The following is a 22,543-nucleotide window of genomic DNA, read 5'->3' as shown; positions in this document are numbered from 1 at the left end:
ATCAAACATCCATGCAATGCTGCAATCCTCATTAACCACCCACCGATACACAATTCGCGACAGCTCTTACCAGCCACAGAACTCGTGACTGAAACGTTGACAGCAGTTTCACGCTTTACCCGACAGATGGCCATCGGTTAGGCCCCATCATCGTTTTCAACCCTCTAAACCACGTCCGTTAGCCGTCTATCCTCCTCTGGTCTATCTTGTAGGTCTCATTAGATGCGGGTCGTATGTATTACCGACGTGATGCGAAAGCGAGGGGATAAACTTTATGATTCTTCATCTGAATAAATATATACCACGATACACGTTTCAGTCAGGAGTAACCCTTTTTCTCTTTATCCAAATGATTTTGTTTTCTCATCTACGTGTCCTACATTCACGATAGAATACGACAATGAGAAGAACAGCTACCTTTTCACGCTTTAAATATACAATGAAGTCGATTTCTCGGATTAGCGGAAGAGCAAGTTTCTTTGAAAATCCACCGAAAGCAAAAGACTTTAATTCCTCCCCCAAGGCGCTAGACCGCATGATTGCCGTAATTTTGACTCATTACAATTACGCTAATACCCAGCTATCAATTAGCGGAGGCTAAAGAGGCTCGCATTAAATAGATAATACCGTCGTCGTTGCGAATCGTTCATTCGTTTGCTATGCCTGGGATCAACGCGGGAATGAATGATGACAGAAACGATAATAACAGCTATGAATAAAGTTTCCACGATAAATTTTAATGACTAAATTATACATTTGCGGCTAGCAGGCGTTTTATCCAACAATTGCCGAGAAAACATTGTTTAAACACCCAAATCATTAGTCTCTACAAAAGTGTGCGCATATGCGCCACTTCTATAATAACTTCAAAGTTATATTGTCGATAACTTCAAAGTTATATTGTCGATAAGTCACTTTATACAATCGATCATGTAAGGTTCTCAGTCGAATCATTATCACTTTTTTACAAACTGTGATATACATATAATTTGGGCTTTATAAATTAAGAAAATAAGTAAAAAAAATATAATGAAGAGAAAGAGTGGGGGAGGAGGAAGAAGAGAATATAGACTTTATTCATGAACTAATCAGATTGATATTCAATGTTGAAACGTAAATAACGGAATTCCAAGCTGCACAAGCCATTAATTCTCGGTACGTATGAATGACGGGCGAGTATCAGAAGAGATGTTCTTTTTACCATAGTGGGAAGATAAACGGGGAGAGGGTTCAACGTTTCACAGCACGTGCTATAATTCCATTCGCGCGAAGATCCCGCCGAGTAGCAGCATGTGCGAGGATGAACTTGATTTTCCTTGACTTGCCCGCATCTTTTTGCGCCTTCGCATCTGCGAGCGTGCATTCTTAAATTTTATCTCCCAACATCCGCGTGGACTTCAACACCCGCCGTTGTCCCGCGCGTATCATGAATATCTAAAATAATACTACAGGTACCCTTGACTTCCGATGTTATACTATTGATTTATCCGTCGCGTTTGATGTATGTCGTGTCCAATCATTTATTCGCATAAATGCCTTAGACGACGTTAATTCAGCGAACGAGATACTAAATGTTATTTCTTTGCGTTCTATCATAGACTCATATTTTGATGATTTATTACACCACGTATGTGACGCAACACCCTCTCTTGAACCCATAAGTGCACGTTTAAACGATAAATCTTGGCAGTCAGGGTGGAAGGTCCTTTTCAGGTTTCCAGGTACAGTGCAGATTCGTGCCACTTGCTTATCGATACCATCTCAAATGTATTCTATTGCGCGTGTGAATGATATTAAATTTATTATATATTTATATAAATATATATATATATGTATAATTGTATATTTTTAGAATTGCCACAATCTTGTAAATTCTACGTTGGTAAAAAAAATAAAATTAGATGTTTTTTTAGAAGAAAAAAATTTTCTTGTAAAAGCGCCTCCTCTTTTTAGTTATTTAATATATCATGTATATATTTAATATATTGTTTGTATTTGATATACTTCTCATCACGAAATTATTAATTTTATGGTTAATATCCGTTACTTGCTAATTAGCGTCAGCGCGCCGCGATCAATAATACTGCGATAAATCTGTGGCTTTTCACGGTCGGAGTATAACAGTCAACTGATTCTTTCGACGTTAGCGAACAATGTGACAAATACATTGCTAAACCATTAATCAACGTATTGTAAATTCGCCCAGTGTCCCAAACAATAAACACGAAATTTTTCTGTTAAATACTGCTAATTTGTTCGATACTTGGGAGGGGAAATCGTGCGAATACTTAGATGAAGTAACAGTCAAAATAATTTAATTTTGCCACATTAATTATATTATTTTCAATATGGATCAACTATACATCTTTGTTCAATATTACAGCAAAGATAAAGCTGATGCGAGTTCTATCGTATGACATATTTTTCGTTTACCGTTTCCATTTGATGATGCCGCGAGTTGAGTTCAAGCATCCTGTGTAGGTATAGATTTTGCTGGGCAAGATTTCCCGTCAGCTTGAAGTCAGGATTGACGCCAGTGGGAGCGATTTATCAGAATAATGCACACGCCATTACCTTCGTGTCCCCACCTCAACCGAGATCTTGATTTCGCGCGAAGTTCCATGTAAGACTTCGGCTTTCTTTACCTCGTAACTTTCAATCTACGAGCTGTAATATTATTGCGGACGGTCAAAATGTAAAAAATGCCCACATATCTGGTCGATTCAGCCGGGAGCCATCGAGCAATACTGTAGTTTGTTGTTGAAAGAATTAACGACAACCAATTAATTAATCAAGAAATACGACACGAAATTTGTGTGCATATTAAATTGTGAAGCAGAGATAAAGGTTTCAATATTTCCATGGTTGTTTAACCCACTTGATTTTATCGTATATAAATTTGTTAGTTTATGATTACAAATCTACAATAGTAATGTTATTGCAATTTTATGCAATAACAAAGTTATTGAAAATATTACAATAGCGAAACTAATATCCTCGATTCTAATCTAACTATTAAGAGAATTGGAGGAACAACCCGACGATGTTATATCTCAATTATTATATTTTAGAATAAAATCTGCCCGATCTGCATTAAATTATCCCGCGTGTGCTCGTGTTGAAATTTGAACACCTCGGAGCATCCAAACGAATGGGGACGTTGTCGTGGACACGGCTACCGTGTATTTGCTTGGTCGTTCCGTTGACCGGATCATATTAATCCACCGCTAATGAGCAGTGCTAATCAGTGGTGGGAGCGCACGAATTTTATCTCAAAGGTATAAAAGGACTCTCTCATTATGGACCAAGTCGGACGTGCTTCGCGGTCAGCTTAATATTTAACGCGCCTCCGACCACTTCATTACCTTTTATATTTTTTTGACCTGAGAAAAGAATTAGATCGTGTTTGTGGAGACAAGTCTTACAAGTTAGCTGCAAAGAGCGCGGAAATGTACGTTTACAAGGCTAAATAATTCAACCAATAATATCACATTCAACACGGAATAATTATAGCTTAATAGCAGGTCTCTCGAGAGAATTTGCTTCTATCCCACTTATCGTATCCGGCTCGGGCGCGTGTTATGACAACGAAATCATATGAAGTTATTAAATTTATCAGAGTCATATGGTGCTTTGAGTTGGAGCGATTTCAAACTCTGTAATTGTACATCAAGTCCACATCCTGCATATGTCCAATCGCGTGTATTTATGATATTTATGGTTGCGATACTGCAATTCGCACTTATGACAGTGGCGAACTGCGATTCCAGCGGTCGATTTCATCGGGCCACAGATAATTACTTAATTATTCAGTGCCAGGTGTTGTTTTATTCAAATGCATGAGAGATCTACGTTGGGGTCCAACAAGCGGTCTCATGGTCGATCCGAACTGGCTGATTCTCACCCTCTGTCCCCATCTCCTACTCCTCCTCCTCCTCCTCCTCCGTGTGCTTCTTCGTTTGTGGGACTTTTACACGTACCGTACCATTAATCGTTCGATTAAGTCGCCTGATAACTCCCTCTCGGGCTCAAATCTTGTACCACCAGCCGGCGCTGTAACTCCCTAGTTGTAAGCCGCATTGCCGCTTTAAAGAAGCCTTACAGAGGGAAACCCTGTTGTTAGAAGAGAACCTCGACCGCCTGCCTCGAACATTACAGCCGCTTTTTCACGCTGCGACTTTTTCTTTCCGTTTTTTAGTTTTGTTTTGGTAATATATATGTTGCGAAATTATTTCCGAGACCAAAACAGAGAGACAGGTAGCACGGCAGTGTACTCCTATAGGACTCGGGGAAAAAAGTTGCTGCTCAAAACGTACACAAACATCATTGACTTTTTATGACTGGAACGGGAAACGTTTCTTCGGAAGTTCTTACAGGTCTTTTAACAGTTCGTCGAACCGTCCATGATATCGTTAGCTTTAAAGATAAGTCACTTCGTAGACACTGAAGCAGACATGTGCGCGAAAGTGGCGGATAACGAATGGCAGATACTTCGATTAAATACGCGCATCGTTTCGTTACAATTTATGAAAGAAACATGGCTAAAGATCCGACTAACTTTCGCAAGCCTCTAATATAAATTGTATTTGTTAAATAATATATAGTATTGTTTACTTTATGTGGCATTTCTGATAGTTGTATGTAAAAATATCATACAATGGACTTTTAAGCTCGATCTATGAGTGTCATCGGTTGAAAATAGTCTTTCGGAACGGAAGCAACAAATAATTGGTCGAGGTGCGGATGTAAACTGTGCGTGACGTGTTTGTCATACAAGGGGAGAAAGAAATAGCACAAGGAAGAGGACGAGGACGGATGCAAGCGAAGATCGGAAGAGACAGGAAGAGATGGAAATATTCTAGGGTGTGCGCTTAGTAGTGTATACATGGACGCGCCCCATATAATCCCGGCGATGCCTCTCGAGCCTTCTCTCCGCCTTGGAGATCATCCTCGATCCGCGTCGAGGAGTCATTTTTATGCAACTATGAGTGCTTGTCATTGCGTTTCGTTGCAAGTACCTATATGCGGCTTCATAGACGTAGGAGGTTTCCCCGAATTACGCAGACTGCCCGCTGACATTTCTGACATTTATAAGAGAAATGAAGCATGTACAATGAAAGAGAAATTATCTAAAATATGTGATGGATATTTATTTGTGATAGGTACTATAATAACATACTTATACACTGAGAAAAAATTTACTAAATTTCAAAAAACGTTTGTTTGGATAGTATTGTGAAGATATTGTTTTAAATTAATTATTTTCTAAAATTAAAGAAACAAATTTATATTTAAAACTTCTTTATTTAATTTTAGAAAATAATTACTTAATTTAAACAAATATCTTGGCAGTACTATTCAAACAAACGTTTTTTGAAATTTAGCAAATGTTTTCTCAGTGTACTAATATAAAATATCTCAAATATGAAAATATACATTTTCTAAAACTTCCAGAAAACTTTAGCTTTCGTCTATTCTATTCAAATAAAAGAATTTAGATTTAAGTAAATACGTTATTAGTATTCAGAACACAAAAAGAAGTAATTACACTTTTTGTTTATTTATTTATTTGTTTACTTTTATTTATTTATTTATTTATTTATGTCAAGTGTGCATATATGCACATCGTTTCTGTGTTTTTTTTTATAAATAGATGTTTTAAACCCATTACTTGATTAACACTTTTTTAATGAAACATCCTCTTTCAGAAACGACAAAATAACGAAGGAATATGAGCATATTTATAGTCGCCGCCTATGCGCAGTTTATACTTATACGTCCGAATTTGCCGCCCAAAGCGAACCGTATGTCGGACATCGCTACGATTTATTGCGTTGACACGTGTCTCTTACCATCGCGCATTTCGCCCCTCCGTGGCTCCCTTCCTCTTAACAACGATTAAAATATATTTTCGAGGATAGAACGACCGAGTTTCTACATCTCAAGTTCCCATGTCGCCTGTAATATTTCTACACCGCGGAAAGAAATGTCTCGTATGTGTAAATGATTTTTTTGCTGTTCGCGTCCTATAAAATTGCTTGTTTATAGAAGTTAATTGTTTATAGAAGTTAAGTGTTTGTAATTTATTTTCACACGCAAACCCACTTACAGTTACACATATATAGTGTCTCAAGTCGAGTTCAAGTCGATTTCAAGTCGAACAGATCGCGATTTTATTCGGGCTGTTACAAACTTTACGAAACACCCGGGTGTGAAAAGACACCACCTTCTTTCACGATTCCATCGGCAACCGTCGGGAAAGGCTGAGGAAAGAGGAACGTCCAACAACGTCCGAGAACTGACTAATGGATTATATTTCTTCCTGATCGTTGATATGAAAAAAGGAGAAAAAAATAGTAAATGCTCTTAATGACGGCATTAATAATTGTATTCACGAAACCACCAGTATTGACCTGAAGACACCCATACGTGGCACACCCACAGAATACCCTTGTAACGATCTGGTTCGCATTCAGCTGGGCCGAGAGACTGTTTGTGAATGAGCGGACATTCAATGGCCGCACTTTTGATCCCGGTGTTATTAATTATCGGTGTAAGTAGCTGCGAACGTCCGGACATTTTTCTCTCCCGGCTCGGCTGAATTTCGCAAATAATTTAATCCACGATGTGACGGGTCTGTTAACATCGATCGATTTTGCGCGGCTTGACATATCAAGCGGCCAATGAGACTATTACTAATTGTTATTTCGTTTTCCTTATATAACCTTTACGAGATGTGTGCAACTCATCAAAGTGGGACAAGAATTCCTCCCACTTGTAGCAGCAGAAATAATCCGGTATCCCGGATTTGGATCTTGGGTCTTGTTTGAAATTGGATCTGAATAACTTGGATTAGCCAAGTAGTTCGGGTTTGAATTTTCGGATATCCGGATAGTCAGATATCCGAGAAGGAGTCCTACTGACAAACATCCGATAGCAACGTGATACGTAACTCCTCAAATCGAGTTCCCCTCTCAAATCTCGCGATCATTCGATGAAATAATCTGCACGCAACACATGCAACGCACTGGCGGATGTAGGCGTCTCGAAGAGCCCGGTCGGTTGCCTGATCATCGACTAGATCACCTACTTGAGAACGCTCAAGGCGGTCAGAAATCGTCCGGTAGGTGACCCTTATCGACTTATTAGAGGATGCGCCTCTCTGTACTTTATATTTTACAATGGCTTATCTCTCTCGATACATGCGCGCCCTTATCTCGGCTCCGTATCGATACACACGGTACCTACCATGCCCTTCGGACCGGGCATACTTAACACAGACCGTCATTACTTAACGGGGAGTAATAAAGTTGTATTACCAATTAGCCAATCCCATGCAAGCACGCGCATGAACAGCTCTCGCTGGTAGTTGGTAGCTTATCGTAGTCGCGATCGTTGCGCTGCCTTGTTTTGATCTTACTAGAAAGAGAGAGAGAGGGGTGGAGAGGGGAGAGAAAGAGAGAGCGAAAGAGAGGGGAGAGGATAAAATCGGCGATCCGAGCAGAAGGAGAGGGGACATATAATCATTGTTATCTTGCGGCACTCGTTTCGCGGCGCAGCTGCGCACCTCTGTGAACGGCAGGTGAATGCAAATCGCAAATTTAGTCACCGTGAATATTAAATGGAAATCGAGATCAATTTCCTCGTTGTAAAATGATGCGCAATAATTGTACAGTAGCTGGGGACGCCTCGTGTAAAAATTCCGCGCGTTCGTTCGTTCGTTCGTTCGTTCGTACGCGATTGTCGGTTCGTTAAAAACGAATACGTACGCGCACAGGACGAAGGGACTGTAAGACACGACTTGTAGTTTGGCAGAGCGATTTTTATTCACAACGGATGACGGTAACTGAAGCAACGCGGGGCGAGCGCGGGGGGAGAGAGAGAGAGAGAGAGAGAGAGAGGCGGAAAGACAAACAAGTGAGCAAGTGTGAGTGGGTCCAGGAACGTAATTAATGGGTAGTTTGGCGGTCGGCTGGACAGCTGTCCCCTTTTTTCCACGGCGACGGACGGAATCGTATAGCCAACAGGACGTCGCGGCAACCGAAAAGTGGAGAACGAGGAAGAGAGACGCGGAAACCTCCTCACGGTCCAACTTAGACACGGCTCCAGACATGGCGGAAGGAACAAGATGAATTACCTGACACTACCGGACAAGATCAATTGAATTTCTATTTGGACGTAACCGAGCCCGCCTCTCTAGGTGCCCCCCTCAATCTTACTAGCCTCCCGCGCGAAAGAACGTTAACATCTAATTCTTCTTCGGTCATCGCGCGCGCGTCCCTCACGAGACGGTCATTCTCCGCTTTGCTGCGTAACTTTCCGAAAATAATAAAAATTAAAGTTTATCGCGCTGATGTCAGGGCATTTCTTACAAACGAAACTAATCGTTCAAGGTATTTGTTCCGTAGGAGAACGACGGCTCTGTATGTATACAATTCGTTTCATTTCTTTATATTTATTTTTCTTTTAATACTCCTTTCTGCAACAAGAAGTCAACGACCAATAGAATCATCAACTGAAATATCTTACTAGCTCCTTGTTGTTCGTTATAATAGAGCTGTATAATTGACTAATATTAATTGTCATTTACTAATTGTCTTCTTTATACAATTCTATATATATATATATATATATATATATATATATATATATATATATATATATAAAACTCAGTAAGTAGGAGAAGAATTCCTTCCAGCAGCAGAAATAATTTATGGATGTTATGAAATATTTATTATATTCATTAATTGGATAATATGTGCCGTGAAGACAGGAATAAGATGATTCGGTTTTCCTAAAAATTATAACGGTACGCTCGTTATATTTAAATTGATATAATTAGGTGCGATTGAATTTTTGCTGGACATTACGGTCGGTGAGTTTGACAATTCTCGCGTTGGTGGTCTTAGCTTTTTGCACGCACAATGACAGCGGAGGGTCGCGCATCCTTCTTTCGCTGTCTCTGACGGTCGAGTAATAATAAATGACTTTGGTAGTAGCTGCCTAATTACCTTCATGGACACCGCACAGATGCACGATGCAAGTGCTGATAATCGCATGGCTTTTTTGCGATTTGCTACCGGTTTTGTCAAGCCCGTTAAATTTAGCATGCGGTTAATTAATACTGTGTAATTAAAAGGTCATATACAAATTAACCAAAAGATTCGCAAACAAGAAGAAAAACAATAAAGACATACTTTTTACATGTACTTTTTACTTTATATATATTTACACATATTCTTATTATTCAAAAATAAGTTTTAAATGGAAATCACAAAATATTGAATGGTGAATATGATGTTTTTAAATGTCGGAAGAAGATATCATTATCGTCAAAATATCTTACAAGATTATTATAATGCGTTATGTTGGAATTCTAGGCTTAAAAATTTTTTAGACAGAATTAAATATCGTTGTTTATATACGTAATAATATCTGTCAATTCGACCTTTAAGTGAATACTAATTTTTTTTTCTGTGCAAACCTAACAAAGAGAGGTATTGATGTCGCGTACGCGTGGACCTAACATCGGTATCGCGACTCATGACGGTAAAGCGTCATCTGGCTTCGCGATTGCGCCACTTTCTTCTGCACATGCGTCACGGCGTCTTGGCGAATATTGTGTCACTGCCTCGGTGTATATCGCACGGGACGAGAGTAAGTGTTTTTGCAGTCAATAACCGATTGCAATTATCGCGGCGCGTCCGCGCCGACCGCCCGCGGTCTCGCCTGCAGGACTATTTTTTCCCGATAACAGCGACACAGCTACAAACAATCGCGTGATCACGGCTAATGGCCGCGACGAAGAAGCGCGGCGATACGACCGCCGGCGAATAATCCGGCATAAATCGGCCATAATCCCGAACGTAAATACAAGCATCGCCGATGCGTATCGACGTGGTGCGCGCAGCGCCGAATATATATACGTGAATCGGGGTGTTAATGAGCCGGCTCGGCGATAACTCGCTAAATACCCGGCGCTGCTCGCGCGTAATTCACTTATTTCCATCCTCAAGAACGTGTGCATCTGCATTTCGTACGAATGCGCGCTCGCGCGCTCTATATAGCGATGTCACGACTTCGGCCAACAAACAAGCAATGCATCGTTAGCTCGGCTGGCTGGCAGATAAATGACGTGGTCGCCTCACATCTGACGTGAATGAAGCCACGATAGCTTACCCCGCGTGTACCTACATGCGTACACCTACGTGCACGCGCGCGCCAGCCGCGTCGGTGTGGCTCGCACACAGGCGACCGATGCCGGTCCCAACCAGTGATCGCAATAACTACCTAATGATACATTGAACGCCATCGTGTCTCGCCATCGCGCGGCCTCTCTCGGACTTTCCGCGCGCGGCTCTCGTCCGCGGATGAATTAAACGTTTTGTCGATCTCGCGGGGATCTTAGCCCGGAGAAATTGTTCGCGCGAGCCGATCGGTCCGCGTTAACGAGCGCCACAGTGTGTCCAGGCGAGTACGCCGCGTAATGATAATTGCGAGCGTGGCCGCGGCGAGGAGGGCCGGCTTTAATGAAATGTTTCGTCAACCCTGGAGTGCTAAGTCACGTCGATCTAGATCCAGCTACTTGCCCGGCAAACGCATCGAGATGACGTCGCTCAGCGGGGAATTTAGTGGAAAAATATTCGTCGCTGTTCCTCGATCACGATCGCATCCGCTCGCCCAGCGATATGATTTGTGTAATGATCTCCCCGGCGCGTTTCAATCATAAACCTAGTCCTACATTCGCGGTCATTTACATGCGATCTCTTCTTGCCGATCACAATCAATTGCTCAACATGAAATTCGAAATGTCATATGAGAATCGTTGAACGAATCTTTATAAAATATAGATAGCACCCAGTAAAAAATACAATGTTGACGGATACTAGTGTTTGCATAATTATTCCAGCATAAAGCAACACTCCAATGTCTTTATATTGTCAAACCAAGCGAAATATTGAAATGACGTGGTCAGATTTTTTGTTTCGACTACTTTTTTGATAGATTTTCTTCTAGTAAAGAAACTTACTGCTTAACATATTACTTCGCTCAACAATGTGTGTGTATGTATATGCGTGTGTATACATATATTTGTTATATTCAACAAAATAGCGTTTCTGTTTAAATGCACATAATTATTAACACGAATATTAGGTGTCATAATTAAATTATTATCAACATCTTGATCGTGTGAAATTATTTTGTCGACGGTCAGATGGTAGTTTGTCGAATGCATGAAGTATTTAATGTGCGTGCAGAATTTGGGAGTGGCAACCACACACGATATGCAGCTTATAAGAGAATGTGGAAGTTGTCTTCCCAAGCGCGTCAGAGGAGTCCATTGGTTTCCGGTACACGCAAAAGTCTCATTAACTTTCGCCACCCGATATACATTTTGTTTTAAAATGCATTTACTGGCCTCCGAAAAGTACGGTAAGGTATTTATAACAGAAGATAAATATATGCAAAAAAGAAAATGTGTGTAAGTATATATATATACATATATATATATATATATATATATATATATATATATATATATATTTGTGTGTATATATATAAATAGCAATTGAATAATATAAATAAATTGAGTAATAGCAAAGTTTCGTTAAAATATAATTACAACTCCGTTTATTTATATTATTTGATATTTGGTTATATTCCAGAAATTTAATATTTTTAAGTTTTACAAAAAGAGAGCAAAAGAAGGAAAAAGAGAAAGTGAACAAAAGAGAAGACATCATCTTATGCGTTCTAGAATATTATCCTCTCCTTCAAACTATATGTATATACATATATATATACACACACACACACACACACACACACACACACATACATATATATATATATATATATATATATATATAATATTAATTATAAACTATAAACTACTGGCTACTAAAGACATGTTATAACTAGAAATCTGATGCATCGCATACAATTGATAGTGCGCGACTTTAGCAATTAGCAACGATATAATTAAATTTATAATTTCACCTCCGACAACATAATATCGCAACCACAATTATGCTAATGCGCAATTAGAATTGGATGAATGTTATGCATTTTCCAATAATTAGGCATGCCACTTTAATTTACAACGTTATAACGGAACAACCCACGCACACATCGAAAGAGGAACATCAGCGGTTCCACGGTGGATGAGCAGCTAGCGAAGCATCGTGACGTCGGTGGACCATCATCGTATCAATGCGGCGGAGATTGACAGTCCCGGCTATAATAAATGATATTTCCAACGTCCTGCTCTCTCCGCAGCCGCTCCTTTCTCTCGTGCCACTGCCAATCCTGCATGCCGCACCGCCACGAATCCATCCCCGCTGAGTCCGGGGACTCGGCACAAGGGTGCTCCTGCCGGGTAGACGGAATAGCGTGAAGGAAATATATCCGCCACGAAGAAAGTAAACACGTTGCGCAAACAAATGCTGGGTCGATAATACCCGAAGTACACTCCACAACCGCACGTAAGATTTTCGCTTAATATATCTGACATATGTAAACAGATTTTTTTTTTATGGAAGAATATTAATTCTTAATTAAACGACTGTGCATAATTTCTCTTAATTTATGTCAGATCGATTATATGAAGACTTACTTCAAATCGAATACAAGTATCCTGCTTCGTGACTGAATTGGCAAGTGGCTGTTACTATGAATGTCTGCCTCTTCGTTCCTTAATATAATAAAGGCATTTTTTCTTTTTTTCCGTAGAAGAGACTGTGTGGGTGTAGTTGTTCTTTTCTTTAGAAAAATTCTTTAGAAGCACTACAGGACAACTACCTGAAGTGACCGGAAATTTCTCTTTCTTCGTCCAGACGCCGTATTACATAAGATATTTTCCAGTCGTTTGTATGTTTCAACTCTAACATATTTTTTTGAAAGATTTCTTTTTTGTAAAGAAATAAAAACACCAAAAAATTAATCATTATTGGAAGCAAAAAGACACGTCAATACTAAGTATAATACCGCGTTTCATATTGTGCCTTTCGGCACTTTTAGCTAAAAGGTCGGCAGGACATCAAAAGGTTCTAAGGATCGCTCGACAGTTTTTCCACTCCGCCCTGAAATATCTACCTTCTGTTCCTGCGTATTCATTGCTATTGCTGCTAAACGCTTATAAGTCTAGCAATTCCTTTTCACTCAACCGATATTATCTTTGTGATGATTAACGTAATTGAAAGAAGTTGCGATCAAAACTATCCAGAAGCGATATTTTTATGAGAATTATTATTCTTCAAATTTCTCGGAGTGAAATCTCACGTAAAAATGAGGAGGAATTCACTCGGAACGATAGTGAAAACACTGCCACGCGGAATCGATAAAAGTGAATGTTTCATTGCAGCTTAAACTTGACTCTAACTCCATACGAGTAAACGTTTCAATCGATTAGAATAAATCTGTCCCTGTTATGGTACAATATATCAAATGTACTATTCAACTTCGAGTAAAAATATCCATATTTGAGTGAGAAATTACTCGAATTGAATTGACTTGGCTGTCACTCAGCTTTTTGTGAAACTTCACTGCAAAAAATTTAAAGAATACAATATTCGATGCGATATTACTTAATGTATAAATTCGTTAACATTTAAGGAAAAATGCGTGTCGATTTAACGAAATAAACAAAGTATCCGAATTTCGTTATAAATTGCAGTTCGATATAAACAGAGCACAGAGATAGGTTCTAATTCGTTCGTGTGACACGGCACACCGCAAACAAAATATAAATCAATCGCATGATAATAGAGGCCGTCTGGCCCGATCCCACTACTCCCAATTTTCCCAAATGGCTGTAAACGCTGTTTTTGCGCTACCGAAAGTGCCCCACTCTGATCGTCGTTCGTGCAGCGGAGAATTGAATAGGGACAGCACATATGTCGCTTTGTGAGATTTTGCGCCATTCCATACAATACGCTATACAGAAATAAAATGTAACGTATCAATTCACGTATTAGAAAATTAACACGAAACTCATTACGAATGCTTTTACCCAGACAGCTGAAATGTCTGAAATATGTCTTGGAGACATGTACAAGACGTCTAAAATAATATGTCTTTCATCTGTTCAATAATAACTTTTCACACGTATCTTAGAAATATTTAAATGGTTTGAGTTTTACATTAGAAAATATTCATGTAACGAAAATTTCAAATATTCTTACAGAACATTCGACGAAGAGCGAAAATTTCTGGGAAAATGTCTTCAACTCCACATCATTATACTCTAGACTTTCGAGTCGACTTTCGAGTCGACTTTTCGATACAAAAGAATGTATGGAGAATCCTTTGTAGGCCGTTTCTGTATAGTTCTTAGGTTTCGCAACACACTGTCTTATACCTGCACAGGTAAAATGGGATAGATGTCTATATATTCATAGTTGTTGAAATTGTTAAACGATGTTAGCGTGTTAAATTCAGTTTGGTGCAAACTGTCAGTCTGAAATAGAAAGATAAATCTATTTTTATAGTCAGTTAATATATATGATATTTTACAAGTTTATAAAGTATAAATAGCACATTTTAATTCCTGAAATATAAGTAGCACATATGAAATGAAAATCGATTATTGCAGAATATTCCTCAGCCACGATAATTTTTACTAATGAAATTGTCCGTGCAGTATACAATTGTTTTATTATTTTCCCGTAGCATATATTAAGCATCAACGAGATGTTGCAGAATTACAAAAATAATATCAAGAGCCAAAATCATTAGAAAATGCTCTCACAATTCCAGTATTCTCGTCCCTTCCCACAAGTGTCGCCCTTCGTGGATTATTATTTATTATTATCGTTCCAGTCAGCTAGCACAGAATGCATTTCGCATCCACAGGCGTAAATTCCGTATCGAAATGTTCCTCCAGCCTCATTCGATCGTATACGTGTGACGTGTACGGATGCGTGCAGACGCATGTCCGTCCTGATCGGCCGTTTGGAATCCCCGTAGGTTTGGTCACCGCTCCGAACGTATCATTAATCACTTTTTCGGCCGTGCGTTACTATTTATAGTTTGTCCGCAAGACCGCCTATTATCTTTCGTTAAGGATAATTATTTTCGAGCTGTTTTTGTAATCCCAGCCCCGTTATCGACACCTTGTTCGTCACGTGTTTAATGAATACATCTTCCTTGATACTGTCTCACTCTATCTCCTCTTTTTTCACTCGTGTCTCTTGTTCTGCTCCCGTACGTTTTAATGAAAAAAATGCAACAAAGATACGATCAGAATAAAAGTCTCTTATTGAGACAGTAAGCTGATTATAAATTGACGGAGCAGAGCAACGACCCTACGACGAAAACGACGTACGTTCGCACATGGCAACGTACATTGTGCGAGGTCGGGTTGGAAGGGGGACCCAATATGGGTTCTGTGTCAATTGCATTAATAGTGGGAGGGGACTGCGGCATGAACGGCAGATCGAAAGTCGAATGTATATCGGGGGTGGCCTTAGTGGTGAATCAAAAGGCAGCTGATAGAGGAAAAGCTCCCCTGCGTTGCCTCGATTCGACGAGAGGTATAGACTCACACACTAAGGGTAGCTCATTCCCCACTACCGTTGTTCGCAACTTCTGTCCGTACGGTCCAGTCATAAACCATGGAAAGTTTGCAGGGTTGCCTCTTTCACAGTTACGCTCCATCCTAGGACAAACGTGATGGACACGGAGACACAGAGAAAAGATATAGGTTAGGTAGCCAGCTAGGTAGTTTTCCGTTTCATTCTGCTTAAAGTCGCCTTGCTGTTTACTTCGATTCGAGCTGTAGCAACGAGGAATATATGAGTAACACGTGAACACAAACAGTTAGTACAGTGGTAAATGCTAACGTGATAATATTTCGCGACTGTTCATACATCGACAATGGTTACGCGGATACCCATACGGCAGTTATATCGGTGCACATCGTAAGTGTTCCTTTGTTGCAATGGTGTTGCGCGAGATTCCAAAGCTGTTCCACACACACATCAGTGCGAACATTTCACTAAGTGAAAACTAGAAGTGCCCAGAAACATGCTCGATATGACGTGTAATTCCGCCAACATTTGTTCGTACGGTATAAAACAGCTTAAGCCGAAACAGGGCAAACAGCACACATCGCTTCCACATTTCGACGAGGTTTGGCAGCAACAGAATCAACAGTTGCAGCAAGATTTGCCCTGTTACGAACAGAGTTTCCTCAACCAGAGTCAGTCGACTTCGTCCCCAACTTTGCAATACCTTCTGGAACAAGGCAAAAAGAAAGCAGAGAATCGCTCAGTTGTGAACGTATCACAGGCGAGTCTGTACAACAGTACGTATAACAATCAATACAACAGTCAGTACAACAATCTAATCGCTCCCTATATGTCGAATCAAAATGCCTCATCCGTTACGATACAACCTCACTATCAGCCAATTCCGATGACTCTACCTTCCACCGAACAGCATTTACGATATCAGCAACAGAATGTTTATTATGAAAACGGACAAAGTTACTTGCCGAACAATACATATTCGAGCAATTATAACTCACTGCTGATGACTTCTACCACAGTAACGCAGAATCTGAGGTCGTCTGTTGTAAGGCCGTTGCAAAAGATGCCGCAAGAAAATAACTTATACGCCGGGCAGCAATATATAGCGCAACAAAGTTACGCGGGCAACAGTAGCGAACAAAATCAGATTGTAGCTAACAATCAGGAGTCGTCTGTTGTGAGGTCGCCACAAGAGGTACTGCAAAAAAATAACTTATACGCCACACAGCAATACGTAGCGCGACGAAGTTACGCGGCCAACAATAGCGAGCAACAAAATCAAACTGTACCCAGCAATCAGCAGTCGTCTGTTACGAGCCCGTTGCAAGAGGTACCGCAAGAAGATAACTTATACACCACGCAACAATATGTAACGCAACAAATTTACGCGGGCAACAATAGCGAGCAACAAAATCAGACTGTACCCAACAGTCAGCAGTCGTCTGTTACGAGCCCGTTGCAAGAAGTACCGCAAGAAGATAACTTATACACCACGCAACAATATATAACGCAACAAAGTTACGCGAGCAACAATAACGCTCAACGAAGTCATATTGCAACTAACGACTCTAAAAGCAAGCAGCAACCTTACGCATGGTTGAATTTTAAACATGGTCCAGGTTAGCCAATCTTTATAACATTATCACAATTGTTATGATAATTATTATTTATTATAGTATTATTATATATAGTATTATATTAGTATATATAGTATTATTAGATAGTATTATATAATATTATTATGGTATTATTATTATTATGGTACGTGGTATCATACACTGAGAGAAAAATTATCTTAAAATCAACAAATATTTTCTTGGTGGGTGCCATTAACATATTTACTTAAATCTACATTCTCTTTACTTAAATCAAATATTGTTTATTTGATTTAAATAAACAAATAATATTTGATTGAAGTAAAGAGAATGTAAATTTAAGTAAATATGTTAATGGCACTCACCAAGGAAATATTTGTTGATTTTAAGATAATTTTTCTCTCAGTGTACAAGCACTCTATTTGCGACTTACTGCATAAAAATTTATGAACGTTAACAGCAGGGTTAGGAAGTTGCTTTTAGAAGTAATTTGTTATAATTACTTGTTACCTATTAAAACATTAATTTGTTACTCATTTTCTGGAGTAGCTTGTTATCCTTACTCAAAAAGTAACAAAGTTGAACGATCAGAACTTTTCGATTTTTATGCTATTGGAAAATAAAATTTTGACTGAGTGTCGGTCTACAACCTTGCTCTAAGCTTTAAGTCGTAAGCAACTGACCAATCACAATCGATTATTCTTGAGACGTAAGGAGAATAATTGACTGTGGTTGGTCAGTTGCTTAAGACTTAAAGCTTAAAGCGAAGTTGTAAACCGACACTCATGCGAGTCAAACGTTGATGCCTCGTGTGATATATAATATTGTTTGAAACTAACGGCGACTAGTACGAGGCTGACGCGTGATATCAGCCAAACAAACACGCATACAAAGACGCGACGTTGCTGACGACGAAACAATAATACGGAAAATATAACGATCGTTGTCGAGAAAAGAAACGTTTAAAATGGATCAGTCTGGAAGTTTCTAGTATGTTCGAAACAGTGAGGTATGAAATAACGGCAGGCGACGTTCGCACTTTCTTCGTCGTTAAATAGTACAGTGGCATGATTATATTTAAAATTGCCCGCAGGGAAATATATTTAAGCGAGATCCGCTTTATAATTTTTCTCCACGCGCGGGTTATCTGCGTAAGGACAAATCGATATATGTATTTTTTGCGCTCTTTTACGAACTCTCATCGAATTATAAACTTAATCTGTTTCTTAGTGTTGTCCGTGTAATTGTGTCGAAAAAATGTAGTCAGTGAGAAAACATTGTATCGTCAAAAACTAGCTTTATTGAATAACAGATTTTTCTACGTATAATTTCATACTTAAACAAATTCCATGTTCTATCATCTACGCATTTTTTACATCCATTTTGTGACATATAAATTAATATAAATTTACATGCGTAATATAACTCACTTAAAGTAATGTAACATAAGTTACAGAATCACAATCTATAATATGAATATTTGTGTACAGGTAATGAAAACAAACGAGCACGCAAAAGACAAACCTATACGCAACAACAAACGTTCAAATTGGAGGAAGTATTTTACGGAAGTCGTTACCTCTCTAAAGCAGAACGTGTAAAGTTGTCCAAAGAACTAAACTTATCCGAACAACAAATTAAGATTTGGTTCCAAAACCGGCGAATGAAAGCAAAAAAGGAACAACAATCACAATTACCGGTTAACCAGCAACATCTGAGGTTCAACGAAACGCCCGTGCAGGAACAGTTAGTATCACAACAGGAATCGATTATGCATCAACAACAGTCAACCGCGCAAACACAACCCTCGATGCAACAACAATGGCCGGCTACACAACAGCCACAACTTCACCAAAGACACCAGACTCACCAAAATAGTGCGCAGCAACAGTATGTATTTCATTGCGCACCTTAGCATTATTCATTATTTGGGACAATAGTTTTATCAGGATTATATGTTAGACGAAACAGAATTTTAAATAGAAAGGATTAAAATTTATAATTTGTTATTTGATTACTTTATTAACTCTTGCAATACCATACTTTTTGGTAACACAGAATACTTAAAAATTTAATTTTACGTGCCTATGTAAAAAAAAATATATATATATACGTACATATATATTATATTTAATATATTAATTTATATAATTTATAAATTTATGTAATATGTATAAAAAATATTAATATATGAAAAATATATACATTTTTACAAACTATAAATATGTGTATATATATATATATGTGTATACATATTTAAAGTTAAATTATAAAAATATATATATGTTTAAAATATTTTTTACTTTTGTTCTCTTCTTCTCTTCTTAACATTAATACATACGTTATTTTCTTTCTAAAATATAGGCGCATAATTTCCTCCTTCCCATTCGTTGGTATTGCAAAGGTTAATCAAAGAAAGTCGAAACTAATATTGTGATAACGCAGTATAAGTCTAACTGTAAATATAAGTTTAGCTTTCACTGATGACTCGCGTTTAGTCAAATTTATCTTAAAAACGAAATTATAACGAATTCGTGACAAAGTTAGTCCTTTTACACTGGTTTGTGAAGAGGGAATGCTGTGGCGGCCGAGATCGGGGCAGCTGACCTTGCAACCACTATGATTTATGGCTGGACGAGCTAAACAGCGAGCGTCCTATCCAGGTACCCGAAAGCTCGGCCGTTCTCGTCGTTTTCCTCGGAACACCCTGTCGATAGCTTCGCATTTCAAAAGTGTGCCTGAAATTATTGCACACGTCATTCCTAAAAATATTTTGACTGATCAAGCCAAATACACATAAATTTGACTAATGATTTTGTGAATATTATATATAGACTAAGTTAAATATTAGGTAGAGGTTTAGTATCTTATATATATTTCGTAACAACTACTCAAATATACGAAGGCATATGATAAATCTATATTTATTTACAAGTGTAATTTACAATCCTTAGATAAATGTAATATATTCGTAAAAACTATTCAGAAGTTTAAAGAAATGGACAACATTTGGATCAAACATAAAAAAATCTTCCTCATCATATAAAAAATTGTAAATAATATAAATAATTGTAAATAAATATAGGTTTATTATTTGCATTCGTATAAATTATACAAATTGGATGTAATTGTATATATAAGTCATCTCTCTTTTACGTATATGTATGCGTAATAAATGCAAACTAACTTGAAATTATTCGACGAGTTTAGAACGATAGAACCGAGGGGTGACTAGATAGAGTGGGGGAATCGCTATGCAGCTGCGCTGTTCACACGAACCAAGATGGCTGAAAACGTAAAGCGTGCGTGCACGGACGTCCTGCTTTTATTCTTATTTTTGTAACGTTTTAAGTGTTTTATGTAGTGATAACTCTTTCGTTGAAACCAAATGTACTGTGCATCGCATTACAACATAGGAAAGCTTGAAGACCATGCTTGTGAGTGCGTCGTTAGAAATACTTCAGCAATGCTGATGATAAGTTACCATCTGTTCCTAATAAATCGACAATAAGTTGACATTGTAATGGATTTTAGCAGTGCAACAACGCGAACATAAGATGAGATATAAAATATATCTACATTAATATTAATATTAATGTCTATCGTGCTTCGTCCAAAGTCATACTATATATAATTGTAAATATATAATTGTTTCTTACTGATTACATCAGTCTCATATATCTTGTTTTATATTTATTATTTTATCATTAATTGATCTAAGTATTCGCATTTGTTATTTATTTGTATATCGCATTATTGTTTATAATGCATTAGGTGCCAAGAAACTAATTGATTCATGTTAAAATGTGATTCCTTTCATCTTTTGCTTTTGTCCTGATATTTAGAAAGAGATAGTGCCTTTCTATTTGTATAATTAATTGTACAATCGACATTCATGTTTGCGAAAGATGGTAAGAATCAATGAAGAATAGATGATGTAAATTAGATATACTCGTTAAAAAAATTGAAATTTTAATAAATAAATATAATAATAAATGAAGTGTTCTTGAGTGTTTATGTGCTTTTGTCGCAAATAAGAGTTGTCGCATAACACAACTACAACAACAATAATAGTAAATAAATTGCACATATTATAAAAAAGAAATAACTTTCCAGGAAAATGGGCATACTTGCGTGTCGTGCACGTACATGTGTGTGTATGTACGCGTGTGAATATAAAGTTACTTCTAATCACTTTTCCTTCACAATTTAAACACTACGATAAATTTGTATATGTTATATTAGAACGCACTTTAAGCAATTTACAAAGGACAAGGACTATTCGTGAAATAATCAAAGATTTGTGCGAAAATGGAAAAGAGCAGGACAGAGAATGGAAACAGGAGGTGAGAAAGGTTTGTATGTGGCAATGTGTAAGTAAACCTACATTGCAGAACGCACCCCCAGAACGGATGGCGGCAACGAGAGTGAACCCCCGAGTTTGTAGGGGTTGAACGAAGAGGGCGAGGGTCGATATTGTGCTTGACAGATAGTTTCCCATAGCTCCGACAATCCATCATGGCCGGCATGCGGATACGTATTGGTTTTTGTACAACGCATCTTAGCTGTGAACTTCAAATTGAATATATTCTTTCTCTACCTTAAAATTTGCTTTTAAACGTTGCGAGATTTTAGCACAAAATAAACACACGAAATTACAAGCAAATAAGTTAATATAAATTAACATATTCATTGTTTAATTTACATATAGTATATGTCCATTTTTACAATTCTGGACAAGATTTTGCAAAACATTTTGCAAAAATGTAATCATAAATAAATTCTTAGTCTATTAAAGTAATTTAAACTGATTGAAAATTCGTATTATTACAAGGGAGAGGGGAGAGTTTAACTCCATATTTGCAAAAGTGGAGTTTTAATTTTACCGGTGACCTCAGTGTATACAAAACATATTGTATTCATATATCATACTTAGGAATTATGTGTTTGTTATGTTGAGGTAAACATTTTTGTTAAAAAACTTGTTTCGAAAAGGATTATGTCGTTTTTTTGTGTTTATATATTAAAAATACGAAATAATATTTATATATATCATAAATTTTATTAATAAATAAATCTTACTAATTTTAAAAACATAATTTTCATCATAATGTAATTAAATTTTTTATATAAGCTTTTCTATAAATCCACCAGTGACGTTGATGCAAAACAATGTAGCAATATTATAATCACATAACTCAAAGACATTAAAATTTTTATTATCCAACTGATCTATTTGTAACATCATATTATTAATTCAAAATTACTTGAAAATTGCTTGAACGTTTACAGGTGACTTAAATCATTCCCCTTATATATAATTGCAACCTAATTCGAATCGTAATAATTACATCGACGGAGTCGTCGAACCGTTGACACCGGATGGATGATGGTGGGGCAGATTATGGCAATGGAAAG

The 22,543-nt window shown here is 37.8% G+C and overlaps 1 protein-coding gene and 3 long non-coding RNA genes across 10 annotated transcripts in view; 2 read left to right on the top strand and 2 right to left on the bottom strand.

Annotated features, from left to right (window-relative positions):
- The window catches only part of LOC116840976, an 81,233-nt gene extending 69,088 nt beyond the window's left edge, over window positions 1–12,145 (top strand). Inside the window, exon 5 of the long non-coding RNA XR_004377471.1 lies at window positions 12,084–12,145. This is a non-coding gene — a long non-coding RNA (uncharacterized LOC116840976). The remainder of the gene's footprint in view (window positions 1–12,083) is intronic.
- A 1,682-nt stretch (window positions 12,146–13,827) lies between these two features.
- Window positions 13,828–16,669, bottom strand: LOC116840977. The gene is made up of 3 exons (XR_004377472.1): window positions 16,529–16,669; window positions 14,184–16,236; window positions 13,828–13,935 (listed from the first exon to the last, which is right to left on the bottom strand). It is a non-coding gene; the product is annotated as an uncharacterized LOC116840977 (long non-coding RNA).
- On the top strand, window positions 15,990–21,125 carry LOC116840974 (homeobox protein SMOX-1-like). Of its 2 annotated transcripts, XM_032808383.1 has the most exons (3): window positions 15,990–17,149; window positions 18,616–19,015; window positions 20,336–21,125. In XM_032808383.1, the coding sequence occupies exons 1-3, from the start codon at window positions 16,027–16,029 to the stop codon at window positions 20,358–20,360; spliced, it is 1,548 nt and encodes a 515-aa protein (XP_032664274.1). In that variant the 5' UTR covers window positions 15,990–16,026; the 3' UTR covers window positions 20,361–21,125. The 2 variants fall into 2 exon arrangements, 1 of the variants encoding a protein (XP_032664274.1); XR_004377463.1 differs by lacking the exons at window positions 15,990–17,149; window positions 20,336–21,125 and adding an exon at window positions 17,482–18,134 and having other exon boundaries at window positions 18,616–18,762.
- The window catches only part of LOC116840975, a 4,360-nt gene continuing 1,451 nt past the window's right edge, over window positions 19,635–22,543 (bottom strand). Inside the window, exons 2-4 of one of the 6 annotated variants that reach the window (XR_004377468.1) lie at window positions 21,513–21,697; window positions 20,313–20,618; window positions 19,635–19,863 (exon numbers count right to left, since the gene is read on the bottom strand). This is a non-coding gene — a long non-coding RNA (uncharacterized LOC116840975). Of the gene's footprint in view, window positions 20,619–21,512; window positions 21,698–22,543 lie in introns of all 6 variants that reach the window. The other 5 variants (XR_004377467.1, XR_004377469.1, XR_004377465.1 and 2 more) reach the window with 5 other exon arrangements.

This window comes from Odontomachus brunneus, unplaced genomic scaffold (genome assembly GCF_010583005.1).
Source record: "Odontomachus brunneus isolate Ranch 3 - 2012 unplaced genomic scaffold, Obru_v1 Obru_scaffold_013, whole genome shotgun sequence".
Lineage (NCBI taxonomy): Eukaryota > Metazoa > Arthropoda > Insecta > Hymenoptera > Formicidae > Odontomachus > Odontomachus brunneus.
This window is presented reverse-complemented; position numbering and strand designations above follow the sequence as displayed.

Coding starts and splice junctions, on each gene's coding strand:
- LOC116840974 (XM_032808383.1), top strand. CDS start 16,027: ATGCTCGATATGACGTGTAATTCCGCCAACATTTGTTCGTACGGTATA. Junction 17,150..18,615: donor GAATTTTAAACATGGTCCAG/GTTAGCCAATCT, acceptor ATTTGTGTACAG/GTAATGAAAACAAACGAGCA. Junction 19,016..20,335: donor CAAAATAGTGCGCAGCAACA/GTATGTATTTCA, acceptor CGACGAGTTTAG/AACGATAGAACCGAGGGGTG.